The sequence below is a fragment of the Stegodyphus dumicola genome, chromosome X1 (genome assembly GCF_044657685.1).
Source record: "Stegodyphus dumicola isolate Sdum_Otavi_A_Nest chromosome X1, ASM4465768v1".
Classification (NCBI taxonomy): domain Eukaryota; kingdom Metazoa; phylum Arthropoda; class Arachnida; order Araneae; family Eresidae; genus Stegodyphus; species Stegodyphus dumicola.
The window spans coordinates 164,320,849-164,335,303 of record NC_140780.1 but is presented as its reverse complement, the minus strand read 5'-3'; the positions used below and the strand labels follow the sequence as shown (position 1 = coordinate 164,335,303).

The 14,455-nt window shown below is 31.8% G+C and overlaps 1 protein-coding gene across 5 annotated transcripts in view; it reads right to left on the bottom strand.

The window, feature by feature from the left end:
- Nucleotides 1–14,455, bottom strand: part of LOC118190048 (guanine nucleotide exchange factor C9orf72 homolog) — a 67,154-nt gene that overhangs the window by 41,818 nt on the left and 10,881 nt on the right. For all 5 annotated transcript variants that reach the window (XR_015038735.1, XM_085808390.1, XM_085808389.1 and 2 more), the window contains exon 3: nucleotides 11,320–11,445. Coding sequence is in view for 4 of the 5 variants with exons in the window: in XM_085808390.1 (XP_085664516.1) it covers nucleotides 11,320–11,445 (126 nt within the window). In the remaining variant the exon portion in view is untranslated. The remainder of the gene's footprint in view (nucleotides 1–11,319; nucleotides 11,446–14,455) is intronic.

The following is a 14,455-nucleotide window of genomic DNA, read 5'->3' as shown; positions in this document are numbered from 1 at the left end:
GAGTGGTGAAGCATTGAGCCAGTTCATAGCTTTATATTTATATTTACCTCTTTCTCGAAAGACTTCCAAAACTCTTAAAAAATAATTCAAAGATTTTAATCAATAATCCAAATTTCTAATTATTACTACCATAATTTTAATAACCTTCCTTAAATAAAATAATATTAAAATCTTAAAATTCTTCACTTACTTTGTGAAATCAAATTACAAAAATTCAAATTTCTAATACCATAAAATTTTGATCTGATATCTTCAAACAACAATCCAACACATTTAAAACTTCATATAATAACAAAAACAACATTACATATGTAAATTTCAAAGTAATTTATATCATTCACATTTTTTATTCAATGATTATAAAAACATTTTAATTGCATTAATTAATGAAAAAATTAAATGATAAAATAATAATTGCAGAGTTTTGAAGCAGAAACACTGCAAGTAAAAATTTAAAAATCACTGCACATATCTGAATTTTGTTTCACTGAGCAAGCACTTTGTTTCAATGCATGCACACATGAATTTTGTTCACTTTCGACAGGTACACATATGGCACTCATGATTGATGATGTCAGCTAACTTTCAATATCAACACTTCCTGCAAACATAAACTTATGACTGTAAAGCTAAAGCTTTTAAACACTTTGAATATTATTTTAAAGAATTCAAGTAAGTTTTTAAGCACTGTTGTTTAGTGACATCTTGCACTCTAACATTTTCAGCTATTTTCTGATGACCACCCCAAAAATTCTCAGAAAAGGTCATTTCCAAACAACCACTTAGAAATTCTCGGGAAAGCTGAACGTTACCTGTAATCACATACCATTTTGAAGTCTTTGTTCAATTCATGGTGATACAAGGGAGAAACATTGTTTCATTCCCAAGAATAAGTGGAGCCTGGTAGTCCTTCATCTAAATTCCTACACATCTGTTTATAGCTGTTAGCATTGACTGCCTGTCACCAACCACCTCGATTTGAGCGTCAAGTCACAGCCTGAGAGTTCTCACAGAAATTTTCCCAGGCCTGTCAGCTTTATACCCGTAAAAAATAAGGGCTTTCGGCAATTGAGAGACACTATGAAAATTTTGGAGCAAATGAGAATTCAGAAAGTCATCCCAACATGCCCAGAAAATCTTGAACAAAAACAGGGAATGCAGCTCCAAAGAGAGAGTTAGTTAATGAATTAGTTTTGAGTGGAAAGAGAGAACTTTTTTCTCATGTGTTTCAACTCTGTCAAGAGCTTTTTTTTTTTTTTTTTTTTTTTTTTTTTTTTTTTGTTGTTGTTCAGTTTGCAACAGCATTCTATCTCTCTGTGGATTTTCGCTACTTAACTTGGGAGCAACGTTCGGAATGGCCAGCTGTGGCCAGGAGAGGCAACAACAAGGTGATATGCCTTACACAAGAACTTACCCTGCATCAAAAGGAGAACTTTAATGTCCAAGTAATGGACAGGAACTTTAACAGACTTTATGCATCATCTGCTTCTTTGTTTGATTCTTTTTTCTTCTTTTTTTCGATGAGAACATTATCTTATCAATTATTTGCATATAGCATAAAATTAGGAGTTAAATAAATTAAATATGCTACTCCTTTGCTTGTGTAGTGTTAACTCACTACGACTTATTAAATTACCAGAAAAGTGCAATTTTATTCCCAAAATGAGAAAAATGCTTCACTGAACATGCAGAAAATAAAACTGATAGACATGGCACAGATTCAGTCCTATCAACTCATTAATTAACTCACTGGGATAATTTGGGAATAACTTGGGTTGATGATGGTCTGCTGCACTATAATAAACTGGAGATTCTTTATTGTGCAAATAAACAGATGACACTGTAGATTTACCACATAATTTTTTTATTTCTTGATAGAGCAGTTCTTTAGATACAAAATTTCATTTACACATTATTATGAGTGCAATATGTATCCCACAATCTTACATAGCTTATTACATCTTTATACAATGGACGAAGCTCACCGATAAGAGGCCCATGTTGGCAGCAGCAAGGCGAAGTGGGAAAAGGGTACAAAGTAAGTGCACATCCAGAAAAATGATTAAACGGTTCTTTAATCTGATTTGTAAAGAAATATCTACAATGCTAAGCTTACATAAGATTACATGATGCAGATTAATTCGGAAAGCCACAGTGCAGAAAAATTCATATAAATAATTACTATCTTTAAAACGGAAAGGGGAGTCAAGAAAATTAAATGAAGAGTTATGAGGTTATTGCTAATTTAAGTTATAACTTTCAGTCACACATTTTACATCTTACACATATATACTATAAAATATTAACATGATTACCTGAGTACGAGAAACAGTCTAAATCTGAATTTTTGATAAAATTATTGGTGCTATTATTTTTATTATTAATAATATCATAAATCATATTTTAGCATCTTTCACCTATTTAGACTTAAAAAACAATAATAATGAAAGTTGAAGAAAAAATAATTTTTCTGCCATATTTAAGGGAATATGATCTTGAATTTATTATTTGCAATAGATTGTATGTATGTCTATAAAAAGGAACTGCTTGCTCTGATAGAAAAATCTATTTCAAATATTAAGCAATAGCATCAGAAATTAATTTACAACTGAAATTTACAGTGTACTTTTCTACTGATACAGAATTATTGTGAAAACTGCTGCTATACAATTGGTTTTCTTTTTATCATATCATTAACTTTTTTAAATGCCATTTATTATTACAAAATGTATGGCGATTTAAAATTATCTGTGATTTGTTGTAGATAGTCACTGTAAAATAATGTGTAATCATTATCAGCTATGTCAGTTTCCCATATTATAATTTCACAAAATTAGTGTAAAACATTTGGAAAGCTTTCAGTTGAATTTTGTTACATTAATTTTCTCAGATGCAGAAATAAGAAACTACTTTTCCTTTCTTTTTTTTTTTTTTTTTTTTTTTTTTACCTTTTAAAATTCACAATTTGAAGCATTACAAATGTTATATCTAATAATGACCATGTTAAGTCTTTTAATAGGGCTTGTATGTTTATGCTTGTAATGTATTTTCTCCCTTCTCATGGTGTACCTTCATGGTGTAATAAGAAAATACATCCCGCTAGCAGTCGGAAAGTCCAGAGTTCCAAGCCCTGGTGAAGTCATAGCAGATTTCTTGGGTTCCTTGCCTTCAAAATATTTTAAATGGCTTTCCAATCTTATTAACCAACGTTTTTATAATCTCATTTTTTGATTTTGAAACAATAATTGTGGTATTATTTCTTTAGAGTATTATTCTCTTTGTGAATGATGATCGTAGGAAGACTTGTTTTTTTAAATATGCTTCTTCTGAAGCATATTACTTCCCTGAAGCAATTAAGAATAATTATTTAGAAAACTTAAATTTTGCTTTAAAAATGTTTGGGCCACCAAATTTTTTTTATAACTTTTTAATATTATAACAGTACACAGGCTTTAAGTATTATCTGTATCATCAATTTCAAAATAATTGATCCAGTCTTTATCATATATTCAATGGCATTGAAACATAGTACAATGTCAGTCTATCCTCACCCAATATTTAAATCTGAAGCCCTTCCATGAATACAAGCTATGTTTGGCAGCTTGCTTCAAAATGGAGTTGTTTTATCACAACTGCAAAATTGTATAGAACCATAATTCCTCTTTGATAATTTCTTTAACTCGATTTGAAAAGTGCAGCTGCTTCTTCATAAACCAATGCAGCTTCTTTAGCAATTCTGACATTTTCAGGTTAAACCTATGCAACCATAATTTGCTTGCTGCTGTAAAAGCTTAGTTTTCTCTTCCAAGCTATATTTATTCTTTTTATTTGGAGGGCGGAGTCTTTTTGTGTAAGCTTAAGGCATTTTGCTGTAATCCCTGCCACCAATAGGTACTTCTTTATTATTTATAATTTCCAACCAAAAATTTAAGCCTTTACCCTTTTTTATGTGCACCTTATCCAACAACATGGTAGAATGTTTTCAACATATAGTCTAGCAGGAAAGCTAGCAATTTTCCCCTTATTATTTAACATATATAAATTCATTCTTACCATAAAACTTGACAATTTCCATGTATCCTTTGTTTTTTAAATCTATTTCTATCATATCAAAAATTTTTATTTCCTTACTAATGAATAAGACATCATGGTTTCTCTTAAGTTCAGCAGCACTGGTGCCATCACTGTTACACTTGGAAGCTATTGTAATATAAAGAATTTTGGATAATGAGAGCTTTGTGAGAAATTTTTAATAAGAACGAGGAGCTTGTTAAAATCAGAGCTGAGAGGAATTTTGTGAAAAAAAATCTGTGCACCTGTAAAAGGGGGAAGAGTCATATGTTTTGAGTACTACCCTGCCAGCACTACACTGCTAGCAATTTTATAACTAACTGGATGAAATATCAATTAAATAAAATGCAATACAGAGGAGTGACTTAAAATCTGAGAAGATTCTAAAGATGGTGATTTTTCAATCCCCTCCTATTTAGTTACATCTGATTTTAGAAAAGATGACTTTTTATACTGCCAGTCCATTGGTAATTGTTGCCCGATTGTTGTTCTAGTACGCGCAGAAATATTTTTTCTTTTCATAAATCTGCTACACCTCCTTTGAAATCATTTATGTTCATTCGTTTTGCTATAAATTTTGCTTGTAAGCGAATTTTTACAGTCGAAATTGCCATTCCCTTTCCTCGTTGCTCCTTTATCCAGTTTGCAAGGTCATCCTCTAGTAAAGTAAGTGTAAGCACATGCATATAATCATGCTTACTGAAAGAATATAGTGCTTAGCTTTCTTTCGGTGAAGTTTCACATTTTGCTACAAGCAATTCATAACTTGGTGTACGTTTCGAAACTTTACATGACTCCTTTGTTCATTGTGAGCTACAGATAACTGAAACAATGGATACCGAATCTGTGGAAAAGGGGGTATGACTATATCATTATTCAGGCAGAAATTATTTTGGCCTAAAATATTAAACTAAATAATAATAATAATAATAATAACATAAAAAATTATTAAAATCACAAATACCATTTAAAAATTATAAAAATCACATATTATATTATTACATATAGAAAGGAATAACCAAACAAAAAGAGGCTCTCTTCCATGAATTGTGCATACAAATCGTGCATACAAAACAAATATTAAATTAAAATTGGTATGCACACAAGTAAAAATAAATTTCTTTTACACTCATATTACAGTTTTATAAACCCTAAATATATATATTTGTAATTAATTATAAGTAAACAATTATACATATATATATATATATCAGTTCGGATATACATAAAACTGATAGCTTAAAGATATACAAAAAACTGATTTCTTAAAGATATACAAAAAACTGATTTTATATATAAATCAAGCTATCAAATATCAGATCTGTAGTGCACCTTAAATTAGTTTAGATAAATATTGACAAATCTTCTTAGATAGTATAGAATGATTTTAACTTTCAAATTTTCCATTTTAGGTAAATAGTTCTAATGTAATTTTAAAAATTCTCTTTACTAAATCTAAAAATTAGGTTTGTTAAGTGGCTCTAAATTTACGCCAACATTTTTGTAATACATGCCTTATTACCGTAATTTCCGGAAAAAACACCGCGGCGTTTACGTGTTTAAAACTTAAATTTTCAGCAGGTGCGGCGTTTAGGTGTGCTAAAATTAAAATATTTCCTATGATGGTCATTCTACATAGTTTGGATGGCCTTGTCATTGTGCATAGACTGGTGCTGTTCCCACACAAAAGACCACTCAGTTGCTTTTTGCGAACGTTATTTTGTTTACATTCTTTCCCTTGAACGGACCTACATGCCTTATTCACCCTAAATGAGATCTCAGAACAATAACATTCATCTTCCAGGACCCATCCTCTCCCCCCCTGCCTTTTCTGCAATTTTTTTCAAAGGCGGACACGACTCCACCTGCCTCGCAATAACGAACTCTGACGTATTTCCCCTTCAGCATAAATAGATTTTTCTTGGCATTCTGCCAGATACAGAACCCATCAGTTTGGGTACAAGTACTTGTTGGATAGTTTTTAAGTAAGAAGGGAGCGGAAGATTTTTGAAAATGTCCCTAAACGGCACAGAAGCTATACTGCTGGTTTTAAGCTTAATGTAATTTCACGTGCTGAACAAATTGGAAATCGAGCGGCAGCTCAAGAGTTTGAAGTGGACGACAGATGTATTCAATGTTGGAGAACTGAAAAAGAACTTCTTAAAAATATGCCACAACAGAAACGAGCCAAAAGAAGTGGTACTGTAAGGTGGCCGAATGTAGAGGATGACCTTGCAAACTGGATAAAGGAGCAACGAGGAAAGGGAATGGCAATTTCGACTGTAAAAATTCGCTTACAAGCAAAATTTATAGCAAAACGAATGAACATAAATGATTTCAAAGGAGGTGTAGCAGATTTATGAAAAGAAAAAATATTTCTGTGCGTAATAGAACAACAGTCGGGCAACAATTACCAATGGACTGGCAGTATAAAAAGTCATCTTTTCTAAAATATGTGACAGCTATTATTGAGAAAAAAAAAAAAAAAAAAATTCTTCGGTCGCAGATAATAAATATGGATGAAACGCCATTAGCTTTCGACTCTCCTGCAAACAGAACTGTTGATGAAACTGGTGCAAAAACTGTATCTATGTTTACAACGGGGCATGAAAGTACGTCATTTACTTGTGTGTTAGCTTGTGCCGCAAACGGTGACAAGCTAAAGCCGATGATCATTTTTAAACGAAAAACTATTCCGAAGGGAGATGGTATGTCATATATCAGGACTTAGGTTGAGTTTTTGCATCTATACGGCCCACGACGATGTCACGCACAATTTAATCTATTGCGACGTTTCTGTGTAATTTTAATTTTTTTCCCGCCATTTTTCTCGAGTGCGGCGTTTACGCTGATGTGGCCTTTCTTCCGGAAATTACGGTAATCTTTCCATTTTTGATCACTCAAGTTATTTTGTTGTGTTATGTATTGTGACTTATCTTACTTGTCTGACAGTAACATCAGAACAAGCCTACGAAATTCATCGTGGCAAGGAAAGCAAGATTCTGCCTGTTTTTGGCAAGAGTCTTGAGCACCAGACAGATGACAGTACAACTTTGCTCAGTTCCGATCCCAGTTTTGATGGATAGCACCCCAGGGGGACTGGTCCAAGGGTCTCTCACCCCCTCTTTCCCTACCACCAACTTCTCAAGATGACTTTCAGCTTCCCATATATTTAGAGTGCCCCCATGCCGCAGAGACACTGTAAATTTACAACCATCCATGCCTTCTCCAGGATTCGAACCTGGCCCCTTTGGTATTGCAATAAGCTCCCCTAACCACTATGCCATCTGGATGGCAGAAATTATTTTAAAGCTATTTAACTTTCTTACAATTTCCGTATTTTAATATTAGAAATGTATAAATATTTCTTCTGTTTTCCAATATATCCAATATATATATATTTTCCTAACTGATATACTTTAACATACATTTAATTTTTAATACACATTTAATTAATAATAATTGATAATTATAAGCGTCTGCGTGATTTTCATAATTAATAGAAAAAATTCGAACACCCTTATATTCATATCTTGGAATTTTTAATTTCCGCTCCATCTATTTCTTTTTTATATATTGTTATACTGTATTCATGTTTCATGTAAGTAGAATTTGTGTTCTGTTGTATCTATTTATGCCAATTTAAATTTGCATGATAATTTTCATAAACCCGAGCATCATAACTTTAGTTAACAGAAGATGTTTCTAACACCTTGGTATAGATTAATCTTCAATATGCAGCCAATTTTCCGATCTAGCTTCAGGCTTAATTATTTGTAAAATTAATTACTGGAAATTATTTCTAATGAAAAGAAAGACGGTTGGTAAAATCACACTAATATAACTTTTTAATTGCTGTAATTTATAATACAATAAGTTCATGTCATTTATAATAATTTTTATAAAATTTTTCAGTAGTATTGGAATTAAAACAGACTCCTAGTGCTATACAATTAGATTACAATGATTTAGATTGCCATTTTCTTCTTCACTGATAATTTTATGTTATATTCCTAATATTTCATAATAACATACAAATAAGTTAAATTAATTTACCAAATATGTAATCTATAATTCAGTACACATTTTGTGTTTACTAGTATCATATCTTCTATTTTCTTTAATATTGTTACGAAATGTCCAGGTGTGGTAAGAAAGCTTCCCCGCAAAGCAGGTTTAGAGCTGCCACAAAATTCCAAGGGAAGGCAGGGTTGCCACATTTGGCGACGAAATTGGCGATATGCTATAGATGGATGGAAAACCTTCTTGAACGAATTCTTACTGGTTTAGCCCAGAATTTTCTCGAACACAAGCCATATAATCCTTGCTGGCATGCAGAGAGTCAGTCCGTGCAGAGTTAGTATCCAGTTGATAGTCAGTCAGTAAGTGCTTAGTGTAGTGCCAAGTTGGTCATCGAGTGCATCGAGAGAGTCCCTTAGTGTATCACGAGCGAGTGCATCGTCGAGTTTTATCTTAGAGTGTGTTGAGCTCCGGGAACAATTGAACCGAGTCGGAAGCTGTACTCTAGTGTATCGTCGAGTGCATCAATGGAGAGTCTCGAGAGTACATAGAGTTCCGAGAATGACCGAGTAGAGTTGAGAGCTGTACTCTGGTGCTTTGCCATTAAGCTGTATTCCCCATTATAACCTGATAGCAGAGAATCTTGAGAGTACGTGAAGTTCCAAGAATGACTGAACCGTGTCAGGAACTGCACTCTGGTGCTTTGCCATGAAGCTGTCTTCACCGTTATAGCCTGATAGTGTGAAGGCTGTGTTGCTGATTATTTCAGTGTGTTTACGGTAGCTCTTTGATGACTGTACACATGATTTTGGAACTGTCTTGAATAATACTGGGCAATAAAGTGTATTTTAATTTCATCAAGTTTCTTTGTTACTCACTGCAAATCCACAAACCCTCGTACATACGTAAAGAAGAAAAATACACAAGAATGTATTTTTCAACACACAGCATCTCATCAGCCTAATTTCATGAGGTCTTATGACCAAGCAGTAAAGTCACTAAACAACAGTAGTTCAATACGAGTTTCAAATCCTAGAGATACCCCAGCACTTTCTTTCTCTATACACATTTCATTTGTAAAAATGCATTGTAAAAACTTCTGTTTATGAAGTAAAAATGTTTTTAAAATTTATTCTTTAATAATACAGTACAAAGTCTTTAATCCAGACTCGCCGGGACTTCGATTCCAGATTAGGGGTTTTTCCGGATTATAGATCATCAATTTAAATCTGGTAAGATGGCATGCAGAAATTATACAATTAAAAATATGAAACCGTAATTTATAAAATAAAGAGCAATTATGATCTAAAGGGTATCAAAATTTACAAAAAAAAAAAAAAAAAAAAAAAAAAAAAAAAAAAAAAAATGCTTAATATTTATTTCTTTACTTTATTAAACATTTCTTTCAATGCGTGCATGCATAAAGCATACATTAGGCATAGTCAAAATTAGAAAATTGCAACCAGAAAACTATTTTATGTGTATTCGTTATATTTATAACGACGAGGAAATTGATTTAAATCATATCGGAGTACATCGAGATGATACACTATATTTAGTAAGGAATTATAAGCCGAATAAAATAAAAACATCTGCCCTGAAGATGAGGATAGTGCTAACAGATCAACTTCCAGTTCATTGTGCACCCCCCCCCCCCGCAGAGCAGCATGAAATTGATAAACAGATTTCGGAATGGTTAGAGAAACAAATCACCTCTCTGTCACTTCCTTCATGCCTTTATTCATTTTTTGCAGCAATTCCACTTTTTGTTTAATGAACATAGAAACATGCTTTCGCTTTGTAGATCCTTTGGCAGCTCCAGAATTGGAAACTCTTTTTGACATAATCGAAAGTTCAAGCTTACTTTTGATAAAATTGCTCTAACAGTCTGCCAAAAATAAAAAGCCGAATCCAATTAGAAGATTAAGGAACAGTGCAATCTGCAACATTAACTGAAATAGATAATTAGATAATTTTAGCCTAGCTTATTTCATCCGTTATACATTAAACGCCCATGCATAAACATATTATGTGCATGCGCAGAAAGTTTGTAGCTTTGAGGTCCAGATTATGGATGTCGAGATTAAAGACTTTATACTGTATTGCAAAGTTTTATTCATTGGTAATTTTCATCTTTACCTTAGTGTATCTCTTTGCAAATCGCTATAACAGAAAAATATTTTGCTTTCTATGATTGATACTTAGGTGAAAGTTTTTCCAAAAACATAGACTTTATACATATATCAATAATATGTGGATGATTTCTCCACCTAATTTGCTTAATATGTTTATTAAGGAATCTTCCTGAAAATACTAAGTACTATCCTTTAATATGTTTAATCGCAAACTATATTTCAGTACCAAATAATGGTTTGCATGCCAGTTAACTATATTAAATTTTCCAGTCTAGTTCAGACACCATGACTATTATTATTGAGGAAAGATATTAAATCAATAATAGCATTAATAGATATAATGCATATGTTTTATAATTATTTAAGCTATAACACTATTACAACACTATTTGCTTTAGTATTGTAGTGAATGAAAGATGTTTCTAATGTTAATAACTGTGTTCAGTAATAACTTTTATTTTCTCTGCTAGGTCTTGCATTACTGTTATTCAAGTAATTAGCCTGCTTATTAGATATTCTTTACTTGTTCTAGCGATACATAATTCTATTTTTCTATATTTTTCTTTTCCCGTTGGCTACTATTGTCTTTGAAAAAGGTAAATTTAAACCGTAACCCTCAACGTTTTTCAAGGAAGAGTTCTTTGGAGAGTTTGAAGACTCTATGTATTGTTCTAAGGGAAGAGGAAAACTTCTATTGCTTTATAAGGTATTTATATTCCCCGACAAGGCAAAGGGGGAGATCTTGATTTGCGCAGGTGGGTCATACCAAATAAAAGCATAATGTAAACAAAAAGCAAAATGTAAACTTTTATTGCAAACAGATATAACAATTTTAATAGGTTTTTGACATTATGCAAAGGTTAAAAAAATATATTCCCTTGCTTTGTCCTTAAAAACATCAAGAGGTATTAATCACACACAACTGATTTAATAACAAGAACAAATTTTCACTCTGTTAAAAAGAAATAATGTAGCAAGCACACTGAGTGGCACTGCTAACAAGTATAACATAAACTAAATACAGTATATCAAAAATCCATATTTGATTTACAGTATCTCAAACATAAGACATTGCATACAGAACATAAAATACCTGATTTATAATGAATTCTGAGCCTCCAATAACCACAGAATAGCATGATGTTTGTAAATGAGATACAACAGCTTTAGATATAATATCAGAAGGCAGAGCATTTCCCAATGACGCATGCATTTGAAACTAAAAAAAAATAAAATAAGTTACAAAATACTGCTTAACAGAAGTAGTATATCTACAAAAAATCTAAATCCATTTAATAAATGTGCAAATCATAAACTGTCCATTGAAATTTTTCTCTTCCGAATATAATATTTCATATATTTAACAAAAAATGCGTATCATATAATGGGGCAAAAATAACAGCATAAGCTAATTATGTTATATAATTAATTACATACATATTATTATACACTCAAAAAATATAAATGCAACTTTTGAGTTGATAAAAAAATTAATCTTTTAAGTAGTAGAGAAATTCTGATCCATTCATGTATTTCTAAATTATTTTTTAGTAAAATGTGTATACAGTACAAAGTGTTTAATCCGGACGTCCATAATCCGGAATGATCTATAATCCGTACCTCAAAGCTACAAACTTTCTGCACATGCATAAATGCATTATGCGTTTACGCATGCGTGCTTAATGGATAACGGACGGTATAAGCTAGGCTCAAATTATCTAATTATCTATTTCAGTTAATGTTGCAGATTGCATTGTTCCTTAATCTTCTAATTAGATCCGGCTTATTATTTTTTGCACACTGTTAGAGCAATTTTATAAAAAGTAAGCTTGAACTTTTGATTATGTCAAAAAGAGTTTCCAATTCTGGAGCTGCCAAAGGATTTACAAAGCGAAAGCATGTTTCTATGTCCATCAAACAAAAAGTGGAATTCTGCAAAAAATGGATAAAGGCATATCCCTTGATTCTCTAATCATTCCGAAATATGTTTATCAATTTCACGCTGCTCTGCAGGGGGAGGGGGGACGACGGGGCACGAAATGAAGTGGAAGTTGATCTGTCAGCACTATCCTTATCTTCAGGGCAGATGTTTTTATTTTATTCATCTTATAATTCCTTACTAAATGTAGTATTTCATCTTGATGTATTCCATCTTTGATATGATTTAAATCAAATTCCTCATTATTATAAATATCACGAATGCACATCAAATAGTTTTCTGGTTGCAATTTTCTAATTTCGACTATGCGTAATGTACGCTTTACGCATGCGCAAGTTGAAAGAAATGTTTAATAAAGTAAATAAATAAATATAAAGCTTTTTTTTTTTTTTGTAAATTTTGATACCCTTTAGATCATAATTGCTCTTTATTTCATAAATTACGGTTTCATATTTTTAATTTTATAATTTCTGCATGCCATCTTACCAGATTTAAACTGATGATCTATACTAATTCAGAAGTCAAACAACAAAAATCAGCGTTAATTTACAAAATTTTGTAAATTAACGCTGATTTTTGTTGTTTGACTTCTGAATTAGTATTTATTCGGCGTGTTATTGTGTCTTAATGATGATCTATAATTCAGAAAAACTGATAATCCGGAATCGCTGAAGTCCCGACGAGTCCGGATTAAAGACTTTTGATAGTATATATCTTCTGGAGAACACATACTGCAGAAAATTTAAAATGCACACTCGCACAAAATATACATCTTGAAAAATGAATTATACAGTAATGCATAACAGAAGTGAGAGACTACATACAAATAAGTTCAAAATAAGCAACTGAAATATGTATAAGTTAAAAACATAAAATATACGTGAAAACTATACAAGAATTCATACAAAAAGCTGCAGACTCAGAACTATATATACAAAATAACAAATTCTATCCATGTGACTACTGAAGCTTCGGGATCATGTAGTGGAAGAAGAGGAACCAGATAGTGCAAACAAAAAGATAATGGCGCCAGATGCATAGCTTCAAGGAAAGAACATATTTCTTAAAAATACTTATTTCTAAAATTCATAAATATCAACACTACAACACAAAAACTACACAAAGATCTATTAAAACTGAGCTGCATCTACAGTGTTTACAGTACTAGTTATTTCTATAGAGTTGCAATCAATATTAAGAAATTCAGGTGTAAAAAATGGAACTGATGTCTATGAGTTAGCAAAATATAGTGTGATAAGTATATCTGCACACACATTTACTTTCAACTGTGGAGAGGCCTATATTTGACTATTTTGGACAAATTTAAAATATTTCATGTTTTAGGCATAACTGTGCATAAGGTATATTTAAAAAAAGAAAGCTTAAAAAATATATATTTAAAGATGAGAAAATTTTATGTTAATATTATTCCTTTTATCTAAAAAACAATGGCAAATTTTGTAGGTTTAAGAAGCTGATGCTTCATGTAACATATTCTTTTTATATCTCAAAACTGGAGCATATTTTAAAATATTCAGTCTCATACGACAATCAATCTCATGTACACGATAATAATTTTGTAGAACTATTATAAATCTATTATAGCTGCTCTAAACTTTAAACTATTTATAATTATTTTATAAATTATTGTTAGGTGAGGTTAGATTATTTTAATATAACAAAAGGCGGTACTTATCCGTTTTGCCGGCGCAGGCGATAAAGTCGCCAATAATGGTACAACTCATGCCAAACGTAATATCCTCGGTGGTAACCTTTCACGCCTTATTTTCAAAACAAGTCCCAGCTATTTCTTATCAGATTGATTGTTTCTTTCAATGCTAGCATACAATTATATAGAATTTGTACCAGATAGTTCAGTTTATGCCCTAACGCCATTCGCGGTAATTAAGTTGATTAGGATGCAATCACACCCCTTACCCGAAGGCGAAAATATAGAAAAGGGCAAAGCCAAGGGTCATCAATTCTAATGAGAATGCACTAGCGAAGTAAAGCACTGCGGTTTTACATAATTTCTGAGTAAGCTATTCGTACGAATTGAAATAATTCTTGCATTTAAACTTGTATTCCAAATTAAGATTTAAACTTGAAATTAATGTAGATAATTACTGAGAGAATTAGATTTTTGTGCGTAGTTTACGTGAGATGAGATCGCTTGGGGTCACGTGATATGAACCGACGAATCAGGATGTTGTACGATGAAAGCGTCGTAAATTCTTAAATTAATGTGTTTTTACCAATTTATTGGCTTTTTTTTTTACAAAATTTTAAA